Source organism: Monodon monoceros, unplaced genomic scaffold, assembly GCF_005190385.1.
Source record: "Monodon monoceros isolate NGI ecotype Baffin Bay Population unplaced genomic scaffold, NGI_Narwhal_1 Super_Scaffold_18, whole genome shotgun sequence".
Classification (NCBI taxonomy): domain Eukaryota; kingdom Metazoa; phylum Chordata; class Mammalia; order Artiodactyla; family Monodontidae; genus Monodon; species Monodon monoceros.
Genome location: NW_021703774.1, coordinates 65,384,537 through 65,397,254, shown reverse-complemented (window position 1 = coordinate 65,397,254; position 12,718 = coordinate 65,384,537). Strand labels below are relative to the sequence as shown.

General features: G+C 39.8%; 2 protein-coding genes across 4 annotated transcripts in view; one reads left to right on the top strand and one right to left on the bottom strand.

Annotated features, from left to right (window-relative positions):
• The window catches only part of SDHC (succinate dehydrogenase complex subunit C), a 29,259-nt gene extending 25,924 nt beyond the window's left edge, over positions 1–3,335 (top strand). For 2 of the 3 annotated variants that reach the window (XM_029228685.1, XM_029228686.1), the window contains exon 6: positions 1,107–3,335. In XM_029228685.1, the coding sequence (XP_029084518.1) occupies positions 1,107–1,211 (105 nt within the window). In that variant the 3' untranslated portion in view covers positions 1,212–3,335. The remainder of the gene's footprint in view (positions 1–1,106) is intronic. The other variant, XM_029228684.1, reaches the window with a different exon arrangement.
• A 194-nt stretch (positions 3,336–3,529) lies between these two features.
• CFAP126 (cilia and flagella associated protein 126) lies at positions 3,530–6,671 on the bottom strand. Its single transcript, XM_029226931.1, has 5 exons — positions 6,645–6,671; positions 5,296–5,358; positions 5,010–5,090; positions 4,325–4,501; positions 3,530–3,936 (listed from the first exon to the last, which is right to left on the bottom strand). The coding sequence occupies exons 1-5, from the start codon at positions 6,669–6,671 to the stop codon at positions 3,661–3,663; spliced, it is 624 nt and encodes a 207-aa protein (XP_029082764.1). The 3' UTR covers positions 3,530–3,660.
• Between the last annotated feature and the right edge of the window lie 6,047 nt (positions 6,672–12,718).

Sequence of the window (12,718 nt, the reverse complement as noted above, 5' to 3'; positions counted from 1 at the left end):
ATATAGTGGGTTGCTATCAACAAAAAAAAGAAATTTAAATAGAATACAACATATAGAATATAACACACATGGCAATGATAAATATTGCTTATTGTTTCATGAACTTTTATATATTATATATTTTATACACACACACACACACACACACGCACACACACACTGGATACTAATTAAAAAGATATTTCTTAGTTGGGGGTGTGGGTCACAGTCAAAACAAAATTGAGAAATAGTGTTCTAGACCCCAAAGAGTATTTTTAAAAAATATTAGTCCTGGACTTCCCTGGTGGCACAGTGGTTAAGAATCCGCCTGCCAATGCAGGAGACACAGGTTTGAACCCTGGTCCGGGAAGATCCCACATGCCACGGAGCAACTAAGCCCAAGCGCCACAACTACTGAGCCTGTGCTCTAGAGCCCATGAGCCACAACTACTGAGCCCTTGTGCCACAGCTACTGAAGCCTGCGTGCCTAGAGCCCGTGCTCCACAACAAGAGAAACCTCCACTTGCTGCAACTAGAGAAAAGCCTGTGCGCAGCAATGAAGACCCCATGCAGCCAAAAATAAATAATTTATTAAAAAACAAACAAACTAGTCCTCTGATGGACAAATGTTCCTTCTCAAAGGGGATTCTGTGGTTGGCTATAGCTAGGAAACCATGTATATTATATCCCCATTTTGGAGATTAACAGTGTGCATTAATAGTTTGAGAAGTCTTGTAGTTAAACTTTTACCAAATTAATTTGATTACAGAACTTTTTTCCCCTGTGTAATGCCTTTTAACATTCTGAGGAACTAGTTTTTGGAGAAACACACTTTGGGAAACATTGATCAGTTTTTTTGTCACGAGAGAAACTTTTTATTCATTCTGGAAGATCTTATGGGCTGAGGGTGGATCCCTTTACTGTCATTGGGATAAGTGGGTGGTCGTTACTGTATTGTGGGTTTTGAGGAAAGTGAAGGTCAGGAATAAGGGGAGAAGAGCTTTTCTCTAGAATCATGCTGAGAGAAATTGCCTGTTCATAGGTGGAGTTCCTTTCTGAGAAAGGAGCTGTGAGAGTGACCAGGACCCTGATTGCTGAAAAGAATTTTTTTTTTCTTATTTCTACAGATGTGGGACCTAGGAAAAGGCCTGACGATTTCCCAGCTATACCAGTCTGGAATGATTGTCTTGGTTCTTACCGTGTTGTCCTCTGTAGGGCTGGCAGCCATGTGAAGAGCCGACGTTCCCAGCATCATCTTCCTACCAGTTATTGCATTGACCCATCTTCCTGTTTGTTACTCTTATCTTAAGCCAGGGCAAAGTTATCTTGATTTGTTTAGACCCTTTTGTGCTTGCAGATCCCCTTGGAGCTCAGCAGTAAGAGTACCTTATAGAACCAGAGTAGTGGAAAAGGATCCAGTTTTCCCCTTATTTCTAAAGATGGAATGACTGTAAAGACTCCCTTTTCCTGCCCCCAGCTTGCAGCCTACTCTGGGCCTGGGAGCCCTCATTCTCTCTCCATATTAGGCCTTGATTTGTGCTGAGGGTCAGCTTTTGGCTTCTTCCTAAGACAGTGGAAACAATGCCACTCTGTGGCCTCTGCCATGGGGACTGGGAGTGGGGCTTGGGTTGCCACTGCCTGTGGGTTGCTGGCTTAAAGGACAATTCTGTTAATTGGTCAGAGCCCAGGGTCTTTAACACCCACACAACGTGACTGAAAGAAGAGGGGTGGGGGTGGAGGGGAATTAGCCTGTCCTGGCTAGAGGGAGATGAAGAGAGTAAGTTGGCTCTTGGAGCACATGCTTTGGGGAGAAGAAGATATATAGCTTTTGATGCAAGAGGAAGATCCAGAAAACTATCACTGAACCTATTAAGGATTATTTCTCTTCCTTGCATTTCCAGAAAAACCAAACCTCTTATTGTCATGTTTTCTAATCCAAATTCATGCGACAGCTTTTTCTGAAACAGAATTAAAATTATTATTTTGTCTTTGACTCTCCTTGATATCTTGAGAAACCAAGACAATGGTGGTTGGGGAGGAGCCAATTTCCTCCCCCTCCCTCTGGTCTCAGGCGATTACATCCCCCAATCTGACCTTTCTCAGGAGGGAAACAGTTTGTCCTACAAGTGACCACTGGAAAAATTTTCAGGGAATCAAATGCAAGTAGCCATGGATTTAACATCTTGCCGAAACCTCAGAGAAGGAAGGAGCAAGAGAGAGGAAGTTAAGCATGTGGAGAGCTTTTTGGTTATTACAGGCTCCAAAATCCCACTGAGAACTGATTATTATAAGCCTTAAGGTACAGTTCAGCAAATTATGATCCAGTGGAACAATGGAGGGGACAGCCAAGGGACTATGAATATGAACTAAGTATTCCATTTGGGGAGAAAGGAGAGTAGAGGTTAGAAAGGAGAGATTGTTGGAAACCTGGCAAACATTTATAGTTTAATGAGAAAACTTGCTACTTTTTATAATCCATGTAGGCCAGGCTTTTGGGTCCCTAACTGCCTTGACAGGAGTGCTGTTTTGATAGTATTTGGAAACTCTGGGGTGACAGGTCTATCTTGTCTGTCACTCTGAGTTTTTCGCCAACCAGTTAAAGCTGTGGGTTGGAGAGAAGTAACAGTGGCTGTAATTGGTGTCAGTTAGAGAGGAAGACCTTATTTAGTTGCCTCAACAGTCTTCATCCCAGCTCCCAAGTAGTCTTTGGCTTTAAGTGATGATCACTTCTCCCTTTTTGCTACACTGGCCCTGGGAAGTCTTTGTAGCCTTCCTCCAGCATATACAAATGTCCTCTGTACTTGTCCTTGGAGTTAGGCATACGTGTTCATGAGGGAACAATTGGGCAATGGAACTGGGAAAGGTTTGGCAAGGGCATTAAATTTAACCGCCAGTGCCAGGAAGATGCAGAATGGGGATAATGATAAACAGAAATTGGAGGCTGGGAAATAGATAAGGGACTTTTTTGGTGGCTTCTTATCATTCAGGTGATTGGGGTGAGGGGAGTGGCAGTGTGGTCATCATGTATGTTATTCTGTCCTAAATTTCTACTTGTTGTCTCCCTTTATTTCTCTTCTCTGTCTTCTAATCACTTCTGTATCTTCAGTTTTCAAATTATATTTGTATTTTTGCTTGAGTTTTGCTTTTATAACTCTAATTTGCTTTCCCTGTGTGTTCTGTCATCAGATAATGAAGTGTTAGACAAGGATTGTGTCTTCTACTCTGGCTTCCTGTACCTTTTCTTTCCCACCGTCTCCAAATGCACATACACACACTCTAAATGATTGTACTTCTGACTTCGAAGTTGTAGTTCATGCTCAGGATGAAAAGTGAGCGAGTAGGGGTGACAGACTGGTTATTTGAGGTTTCTTTTGCTGTGATTCAGACCAACTTCCTCCTGGTCATTTCTGGAAATGACTCAATCCTTGTAAAAATGTGTTCTACCCCCAAGCCACTGTCATGTTCTTTTCCCTGCTCTATTTCCTCCAACCCTTCTCCTAGTTATGGGTTAAAAGAGGCAGATATAGCAGGAGGGAAAAATCCAAATCAGTAAAAGATTCAACAAACAATGTTTATTTTCCAAATTTGCCTTTATTCCCATCCATAATTTCCCTGACTGGGGGGTCTTGCTTACATCACTCAATCTCTAGATAGGTTTTCTCAGTGTGGTCCCTTAGTCCCTTATGGAGTTCCAGGTTTGCATTTCTGGACCTCAGCTAAATTAGGACCTGCACAGTGTTCTAGCATACATGGGCTTCCAGGTGGACCCTTTGGAGAGTTGGGTGGGCTTTGGGGACCTGGAGTGTGACCTTCAGAGGGGTGTGAGCTTTGAAGTTGATCTAGGGAATTGAGATTTGATGCTGGGGAGCTTGGGATTATGGTTGCACTTGGTGCTGCTTGCTGTACAGTCTTTGTGATAGACTTCCCAAGTTTCTTCTGACCGTCTGGATCATGGGGCTGTCAGGGGTGGAATAGAAGAGACAGTTATGTTTCAGGTTAGGCCTAGATCATTCCCAGTCCATCTCAGAATTCTACATCCCTTTCTCCCCATTCCATGAACAAAAGGTCAGGTTTCAAATAAGAAGAGTTAAATTTGATACTGTTAACTTCCCCTTGAGATCAGCTCATTCTGTACTGTGTGGACGGGGTGTGAGTGGGAGGGTGTGGATAAGATCCCCTTAGCTTATCCCTTCAGGTCTCAGAGGTTGTTTAAGGACTAGATAGGGTAAGACAGAATTGGTTAGCCCCCTGCTGGGATTGTGGTAGTATAACATTAGGCATTTTTGAGGTTGAAAAGAAGTGAAGACAACAGGACTGAAGTTAGATGGGAGGAACAGATAGATACCTTGCCTAAGATTTCAGGATGTAGCCCATTGGAGGCCTTGAGTAAATCAGGATTTTTCTGTATCCATTTGGTAAGGGAGGCAGCACCAGCAGCTGTACGGGAGGTCAGGGTCACCCGAGCAGGGGGTACCTTGAGAGGCATTTGCCAGGTGCCCATGAAGGAACCCCAAGGACTTGCCTAAAAGGAAAAATGGGATTCCTCAACAGGGCTTCTCACTCCCAGTAACTGACCTATTGGTGGGCCGTTTGTCTTATTTCCATCCTTTACCTTTGGGAATGCATCGTCATGAAACAAGAATGAAAGCATAATTTCCCCACTCTTCCTTTTCCCCCTCTCTCATTTAGGCTACCCTAATTTTTTCATCTGCTTATCTCTGCTGGCTTAAATTCCACATCCTTAGGTTAAGTTTGGCAGCGTACCCACTGCATAAATGTTATCACCTGAAGGTGTTCATTTTATACAGATCATTCATCCGCTTAAGGAATTCTGGGTGTTAAACACGACCCTGTTCTGTTGGATAAGCTGGCTGGAAGTTTGGGGGCACTCGTGTTACAACGTGAATTAGATTGCACTTTAATTTTCTAAATAGTAGCTGCAGGAGATTGCAAGTCTCCCTGCTCTGTAACTCCAGTTCTGTGCCTCAGTTCTTTACCTTTCAAGATGAGAATGGAGATGAGTATCTCACCTGGGAACGGGGCACTGAAGGCAACAGATGACCACGATCATTGGCGATAATCTGAGTGTAGCCTTCATGGGAAGAAATCCTCTGGGGTAGAGGTGGGGACAGAAGTGCTTGTGAACATGGAGTGGAAAAGTAGAAGAAAGTATCTGAAGGGCTTGAATTAAGGACTGAGGGAGAGGAGGATGTGGGAATTCCAAGAAGGCTGAAAGAAGTTAGGTACCAGTGAATTACATAGAGTGTGACATAAAGAACCAGAAACTGGCATTGTGGTGTGCTGAATGTGGAATACCTCTTTTGTTGGCTTGGCGAGAGACCAGTTCTGTAGATACTTGGGTGAGAAAGCTTTTTCATACTGTGGAGAAAAAGATGAGAATCCCTATGAGACTCAAAGGCCCCAAGCCCAGGAAATGATAGCTAGGCACAGTTCTTCAGATTTGAAGACCAAAGGCATGAACAACCATGCTAAGTAAGCTTTAACTCACTTTAGAGAGGATGTGATTTGTTTCATCTGTGTGCTGTCCAACATGGAGCCACTAGCCACATGTGGCTGTTGAGTGTTGGAAATGTGACTAGTCCAAATTGAGGTGCTTTGTAAGTACAGTTGACCCTTGAACAACAGGGGTTTGAACTGTGCAGGTTAACTTACAATAAATAAATATGTACTTTTCAATAAATATGTATTACAGTACTACATGATCAATAGTTGGTTGAATCTGTGGATGTGGAACCCTGGTTATGGAGGGCCGACTCTAAAGTTATATGTAGATTTTCAACTGTGTGGGGATCTGTACCCTAATCCCTGCCTTGTTCAAGGGTCAACTATATAAAATACAATGGATTTTGAAGACTTAGTACAAAAACGAATGAAACATCTGATTATATATAACTTAAAATATATATTTTATTTATTTATTTTATTATTTTTTTTATAACTTAAAATATTGATTAAGTGTTGGAAATAATATTTGGGGCTAAATTATTAAAATTAACTTTTTAATTTTTTTCACGTAGCTACTAGAAAATTTAAAGTTACATTTGTGACTCACATTATCTTTTTATTGCAGTGCTGGTCTAGACCAGCGGTCAGCAAACTCTGGCCTGGGCCAAATCCATCCTCCTGTCTGTTTTGGGATGGCCTGAGAAAGCTAAGAATTGTTTTTATAGATGAACATTTGCACTTGATTTGATAAAGGGGAACACTAACTTTGTACCCCAATTAACCGAAGTATTTTCTCATCCTATAAGAATTTCATGCTTTTCATTAATATTACAAAAAATTGCACTCAGTTACTGTATTTTGAATTTTGGCAAAATTTTATGGAAAAGTGTTTTGTCTCATACCTATATAATATCTCTGATTTTGTCACTCGACTCACAAAGCCTAAAATATTTACTCTCTGGCCCTTTTCAGAAAAAGTTTGCTGACCTCTGGGTTAGGGCCTACAAACTTAACCCAGAGATACCTATTTCTTGTCCTTGGGCCCTCCCTCCCCTGAGGAGCTGAGGAGGTAAAAAAATATTGTCTCACCCCATTCTCAGCTATATATTCAGTCATCAGAATCCTACGGGAGGGGTCAGACCAAAGGTGGAATCTGGAAGGCAAAATTTAACGTTAAAGAAATGGAAAAGAGTACTTACTTGGTTGGCGCTGTAGTTAGTGGCCATGATCCTGCCACTTCCTCTGTTTACCTGTGTTGCCTGGCAACCGCAAGAAGGCAGACCTTCTCGACTACCTCCCAATTAGCAGGGGCTGCCTTTTCCTTCTTGTTAATCACTTTCTTGGCTGACACTGCCCCCAATCTTTCCCCTTGAAACTTAGGTTCATTTTCATTTTAGAGATGTGAGGGACGGAGTAAATAAATGTGAGAAAATTGGTTGAATAGTGGCCCAGACTTTTTTCTAGCATAACTTCCCCTGCTTAAGAACTTCCAGGTTGTCTTTGACTGGGGTCTTTAACCACCATACCAAACCATGGAGCCCCAAGAGCTGTGTTCATTGGGCAGTGTGGTGTAATGTATCATAGACTTTAGAGCCAGACACTGGGGTTTGAGTCCTTACTAAACACAGGAACATAGGAGCTGTATGGCATTAAATAACTGATGTCCCTTCACTGAATTTCTATAGTTATTTGTATTGTGGAAATAATAGAACAACTACAGGGTAAATGAGGTGAGGTGAATGAAGTATCTAGATAATGTCATACCATGGTAGGTACTCAGTACTGCCAAGACCCTGTTTACAGGGTCCACTACTTCATTTTCTCAGAACAACAAAGGAATGATGTTTTTATTTATTTATTTTAAAAATAAATTTATTTATTTATTTTTGGCTGCGTTGGGTCTTTGTTGCTGTGTGCGGGCTTTCTCTAGTTGCGGCGAGCGGGGGCTACTCTTCGTTGTGGTGTGCGGGCTTCTCACTGTGATGGCTTCTCTTGTTGCAGAGCATGGGCTCTAGGCGTGTGGGATTTAGTAGTTGTGGCTCACGGGCTCTCTTAGAGCACAGGCTCAGTAGTTGTGGCGCACAAGCTTAGTTGCTCTGCGGCATGTGGGGTCTTCCCAGAACCAGGGCTCGAACCCGTGTCCCCTGCATTGGCAGGCGGATTCTTAACCACTGCGCCACTAGGGAAATCCAGGAATGATGTTTTTAAAAGCAGCTGATTCAGATTTGTCCCCAGAAAGAAAAACATATCCTTAGTCCTTAAATGACTCCTGTCTCTTCCATCGCTCTCTAGAATCACAGAGCCTAAAAACAAAGGTGCTTGATGTTGGCTGGGATGAGGTGAAATCAGGAGCTGGTGCCAGGAGATTGAGCAGGGATGATGAAAGAAAGCTGTAGTGTGGAAAGCATCAGATTTAGAAAATTTAGTGGTGGTGCTATGACACAAACCTAATATTTGTTGGACTAGGAAACCTCTCTGAGACTAATCTAAAATGGTATTATCAGAACCATCTACTGGGTTGTTAGGGAGAAAGTGGAATTGTGTTTTCTGAATTATAAAGTTTATACATAAGGCATTAAAATGAAAGGAAAAAACTAAGAAATAAGTTGTCCAAAGAAATAGATCATTGAGAACCAGGAGAGCATTTTAATGGATGATTGTCAATCTCTCCCTTCCTTCTTCCAAAGTCCTCATCCCAACCAACACACCAAGTACAAGAACACTCCTACACTTCTAGAGATGGAGGTAAAAAACAGCTCTTGTTTTACAGACTCTGGCAGTTAACAGATGTGCTTATGTGAGGTCTGGAAAGGGGACTCATGTGCTTAGTCCCTGTGGTTCTCATTAGTCTCTAGAGTGATAACATTTTGGTTCCTGAAGCCACAGTGATATTTAAGCAAGCATCATATCTCTTGGAACTTCTGTCTTTAGCTAGTATGCTTTTCTGATAGAGATGTAATGTTATATGATGGCTTCAATTTTATTTTTTTTAATTAACTAGTTTTTGTTTAATTGAAAAAAGTGTACACGGGAAAAAAATTTCACGTTTACGGAAAGGTATTTACTGAAAAGCAAATCTCCATTTGACTTCAACTCCCAGTCTTGCTCCTCAGAGGCAACTACTGTTATTATTTTCTTGTGTCTCCTTCCAGAAATATTCTATACATTCTAAGATTAATGGGAGCAAGCCGTTCACACTGTTTTGTGATTTGCTTTTTTGACTATCTTGGGGATTTTTTTTTCATGATAGTATATTATTTCATTTTAGGGTGTACCATCATGTATTTATTTAGTCTCATTTGGATGACCATTTAGGTTATTTCCAGACTTTTGCTGTTACATACATTGCTGCAATGAAAATCTATATCTACATATATATCTTTATGAATATAAAGATATATATACAGAAATATGTGTATATATCTTTAGGAACATATGTGATTAGTAGGATAAATTTCTAAAAGTGAAGTGTAAAGTCAAAGGGTTTATGAATTTAGAACATTAGTAGACAATGTCAAATTGCCACTCAAAGACATTGTACCAGTTTATACATCTGCCAACGGTGTATGAGAGTGCTTAGTTCTCCACTCCCTTACCAATGTTTTTCCTGTTTTTGTCAATCTAATAATAAAAACTAATGTAGTTACTATATGCCAGGCGCAGTCCTAATTGCTTTTTATTATATTTTCTCATTTGGTTCTCACAAGAACCCCAGCCTAGGAAACTGGGGCATGCACAGTAAGGAGTAGAACCAGGATTTAATCCCAAGTATTCTGACTCTAGAGTGATCATTTTTTTTTTTTTTTTTTGAGTGATCAGTTTTAACCATTACACTGTATTGCTTCTTAAGCTGTAGGTGAAACATGGTGTATCCTTGTTTTAAACTTTCTTTAATTACAAGGTTTTTTCTTTATGTTTTCTTTCTTTTTTTTCCCCCCTGAAAATAGCCTTTCATGTTTTTTGCCATTTGTTATTGAGCTGTTGATCACTTTTATTAATCTATTTGAACTTTATGTATTAAGGAAATCAGCCCTTTTGTCAGTTATGTTGCAAACATTTTCCCCCAGTTTGTCATTTAAATTTATGTAGTCAAACTTATCACCCTTTCTTTCTGTACTTCTGGATCTTATACTTTGAAGGCTTTTTGTAAATTCCAATATTTAAAAAATAATTCACCCCTGGTTTCAGTTTTTATATTTAAATTTTTATTCTGTTGGAATTTATTTTGGTGACTAAACTGAAGTCAATCTCCAGATACCTAACTAGTTGTCTTGGCATCATTTATTGAATAAGCCATCTTTTCCCTACTGATTTGAATTGCCACCTTTATTGTATTCCCTAATATATTTGGGTCTGTTTCTGGATCCTCTAACCCATTGTTCTGCAGGGAGAGGTGACCATTTTAGGTTATTTGTGTCTTTTTAAAATCCATGGTTCAATCCTGGCTGGGTCCTGTGTGAATTCTCCAATTAGAATTTCACAGACACTAGGAAATTGTAATATAAATAGTAACAGGCAATTTCGAGCTTCTAACAAAATTGTATTGAATATTAGCCTTTCTTCAGATTGACTGGTTGACTTTAGGTACAGCTGTTGTTCTTTCATCGAACCAGATTTAACTCTTTCAAAGTTGGAAGGGCTCATAAAGGCCCCACTCAAAAAATATGCCTCACGATATTTTCATCATTTGATTGAGTTCTCTGATGCCTGAAATTAGACCATTAGGAAATCTTTTATTTGGGTTGAGATCATCTGCCATTGGACTACAAGTTTACTTTGTGTCTATAGGAAGTGTATAAACTACCTAATTGAGGGCAACTACCAACCTGAGCACTGGAGTCAGATTGCCTGGATTAAATTCTGGTTCTGCTTAAATGTGTGACCTTGGACAAGTTACTTGGTCTTTCTGGGTCTGAGAACCCTTATGGTGTGAAACGAGGATAATCTGAGTTTTGAGAGTTAAACATATGTAACGTGCCTAGTAGGGTACGTGATGCATAGTGAGGGTTCAATAATTTTAGCATTAGTATTAGCTCGAGACTGCCCAGTAAAAAGAAGTACCTATTCAGGTTACCTGGAACAGAAAAGGGGGGAATTTATTATAAAGTTATGGGATATTTATAACAGATTCCCAAAGTAGGAAGTATAGTTTGGGCCTTAAAGGGTACTAGAATCTGGAAGATAGAACATGATCAAGAAGAGGGCTTTTTTTTTCTCCATCTCATTGTTCTCTGCAATGCCTTGTTCTTATTTCTCTGCAAGTCAGCCAGTATGATTGCTTCCTCATTGACAGCCTCCATCCTGAGATTACTTGGACTTGTACCTTTCTTGCAACCTAGTAAGAGTCTTACTAATACAATAGGAGGGAATGGGAAGAACAAAAAGAATGCTGGTCAGTTTAAGTGGAAAGAGACCATAGAAGGTAAAGCTTTTGCTTTGAACCAGTGGATCTTCTTTTAAAAAATAGGTAATAACTTTCCCACAATCAGTTATCAGTTTTCCAAGGTTTTGTGCATATTCAAGAATAGATATAATAAATAGAAATATATATTTTATTCATCACCATTACATTTTACACAAATTGTAGCATAACATACTACTTTCATTTTAAGATTAAAAAATATATTTTGAATATCATTAAATATTAGTGCATAAAGAGCTTCCTTGCTTTTTTTATAGCTGCATAGTATACATTAATGATGTATTATAATCAGTTCCCTATTGTTGAACATTTAGTTTGTTTTTAAACTTTTGCTATCACAGTGCAGCAATGGATAACCTTCTGCATGTGTTGTTTTGCATTGTGTGAGTATATTTGTAAGACAAATTTATAGAAATGAAATTGTGAAGTCAAAGGATATGTGCAGTTTGATAGATACTGCCATATTGCCTTCTAGAGGTTATATCCCCTCCAGCCATGTATCAAGAGTTCTCTGGCAGAACTTGAAGCCTTGATAGATTGATGAGATCTCCAAGTTTGCTTTTATCCCACATCTCTTCCCAGACATTAAAGAGATTCACAGCAACTTCTCCCTCAAAAATCTGCGTTGTTAGGTAAACTACCTCATTTAGTGATTTCTAATTTATAATAGCCAAAAGTTAGCAACCTGAACTTTCAATGTATTTTTCTTCCCATGGCAATTTTTTTTTCTTTTTCACCATGCAGCTTACAGGATCTTAGTTCCCCGACCAGGGAATGAACCCAGGCCCTCGGCAGTGAAAGCGCAGAGTCCTAACCCCTTGACCGCCAGAGAATTCCCCCCCATGGCAATTTTAAAACCAGAAAAATCATTAGTAACATCATTAGTAAAAACTTGAGCATCTCATCTATTACATAGTTTGACCAACAGCTCTCCACATTTTCTTCCAGATAGTTCCAAAGCACCCTGCATGCTAGTTCACTGGGGCAGGTGGTAGTGGGTCTTGGATTGGAGACCTGGCTTTTGCCTGTTTTCCTGAGTTAACAGGATCTTATCCAACCAAGCTACTGGACCAACTTTGAACTATTTACACCCCCCTGTTTTCTATATTCCTTTATAGGAACTGAAGACAGTTCTGTACACAGTAAGCACTGAAGAAATGGATGGCTGCATATATAGACACTATTTCAAAATTTCTCTATATATTACAAATTTTTTATCCTATTTTCTTTCCTTGGAGGAACCTAAGGCTCCCTCTATTGGAGACTGCTATTATGTCTCCCCTCGCATACCCCATAAAAGAAGAATATTGTCGATAAGAACACTTCCTGAGGAATCTAGAGAACAAGCTGTAGACAACCACAGTGACTGAGGAGACATCAGTATCTCTCACTAGTGGAGAGAATTAAATTTATGTTTACTTGAATAACCAAGAATAAACGATGGTTCTAATGGAAAGAGTGTAGTTATGTGATAGCTATGTGCTTTGACGATATACACAGTGGCCATAAAGTCTGGGAAAAGATACTATTTCGTTCTGTATTGAAATATAATACCAACAAACCATTAATATGTATTCATTTATGTTTCCAGATTTCTTGGCAACCCTGTAAATATAGTACAGATAACAATGAGAGATTAGATATGTGAGGTAGATTAGGTAGTATGTGAGAAGTATCAATAGAATAAGCCCTGATTATCATATACAGATATTAACTAAAAATAAAGGATTTGCCTCAAGTTAGGTGCTAGGGGAAAGCAATGGGGGCTGGTGGGGGGAGTGACTGATTAAGAGATTCCTAGATAGTTTCAGTGTTGCTCTATATTAGGAAAAACTCCAGTCCTCCTGTGTT

Coding starts and splice junctions, on each gene's coding strand:
- CFAP126 (XM_029226931.1), bottom strand. CDS start 6,671: ATGGCCACTAACTACAGCGCCAACCAA. Junction 5,091..5,295: donor TCGCCAAGCCAACAAAAGAG/GTATTCCACATT, acceptor CCTCTACCCCAG/AGGATTTCTTCCCATGAAGG. Junction 3,937..4,324: donor ATCCTGAAATCTTAGGCAAG/GTATCTATCTGT, acceptor CACCCCTGACAG/CCCCATGATCCAGACGGTCA.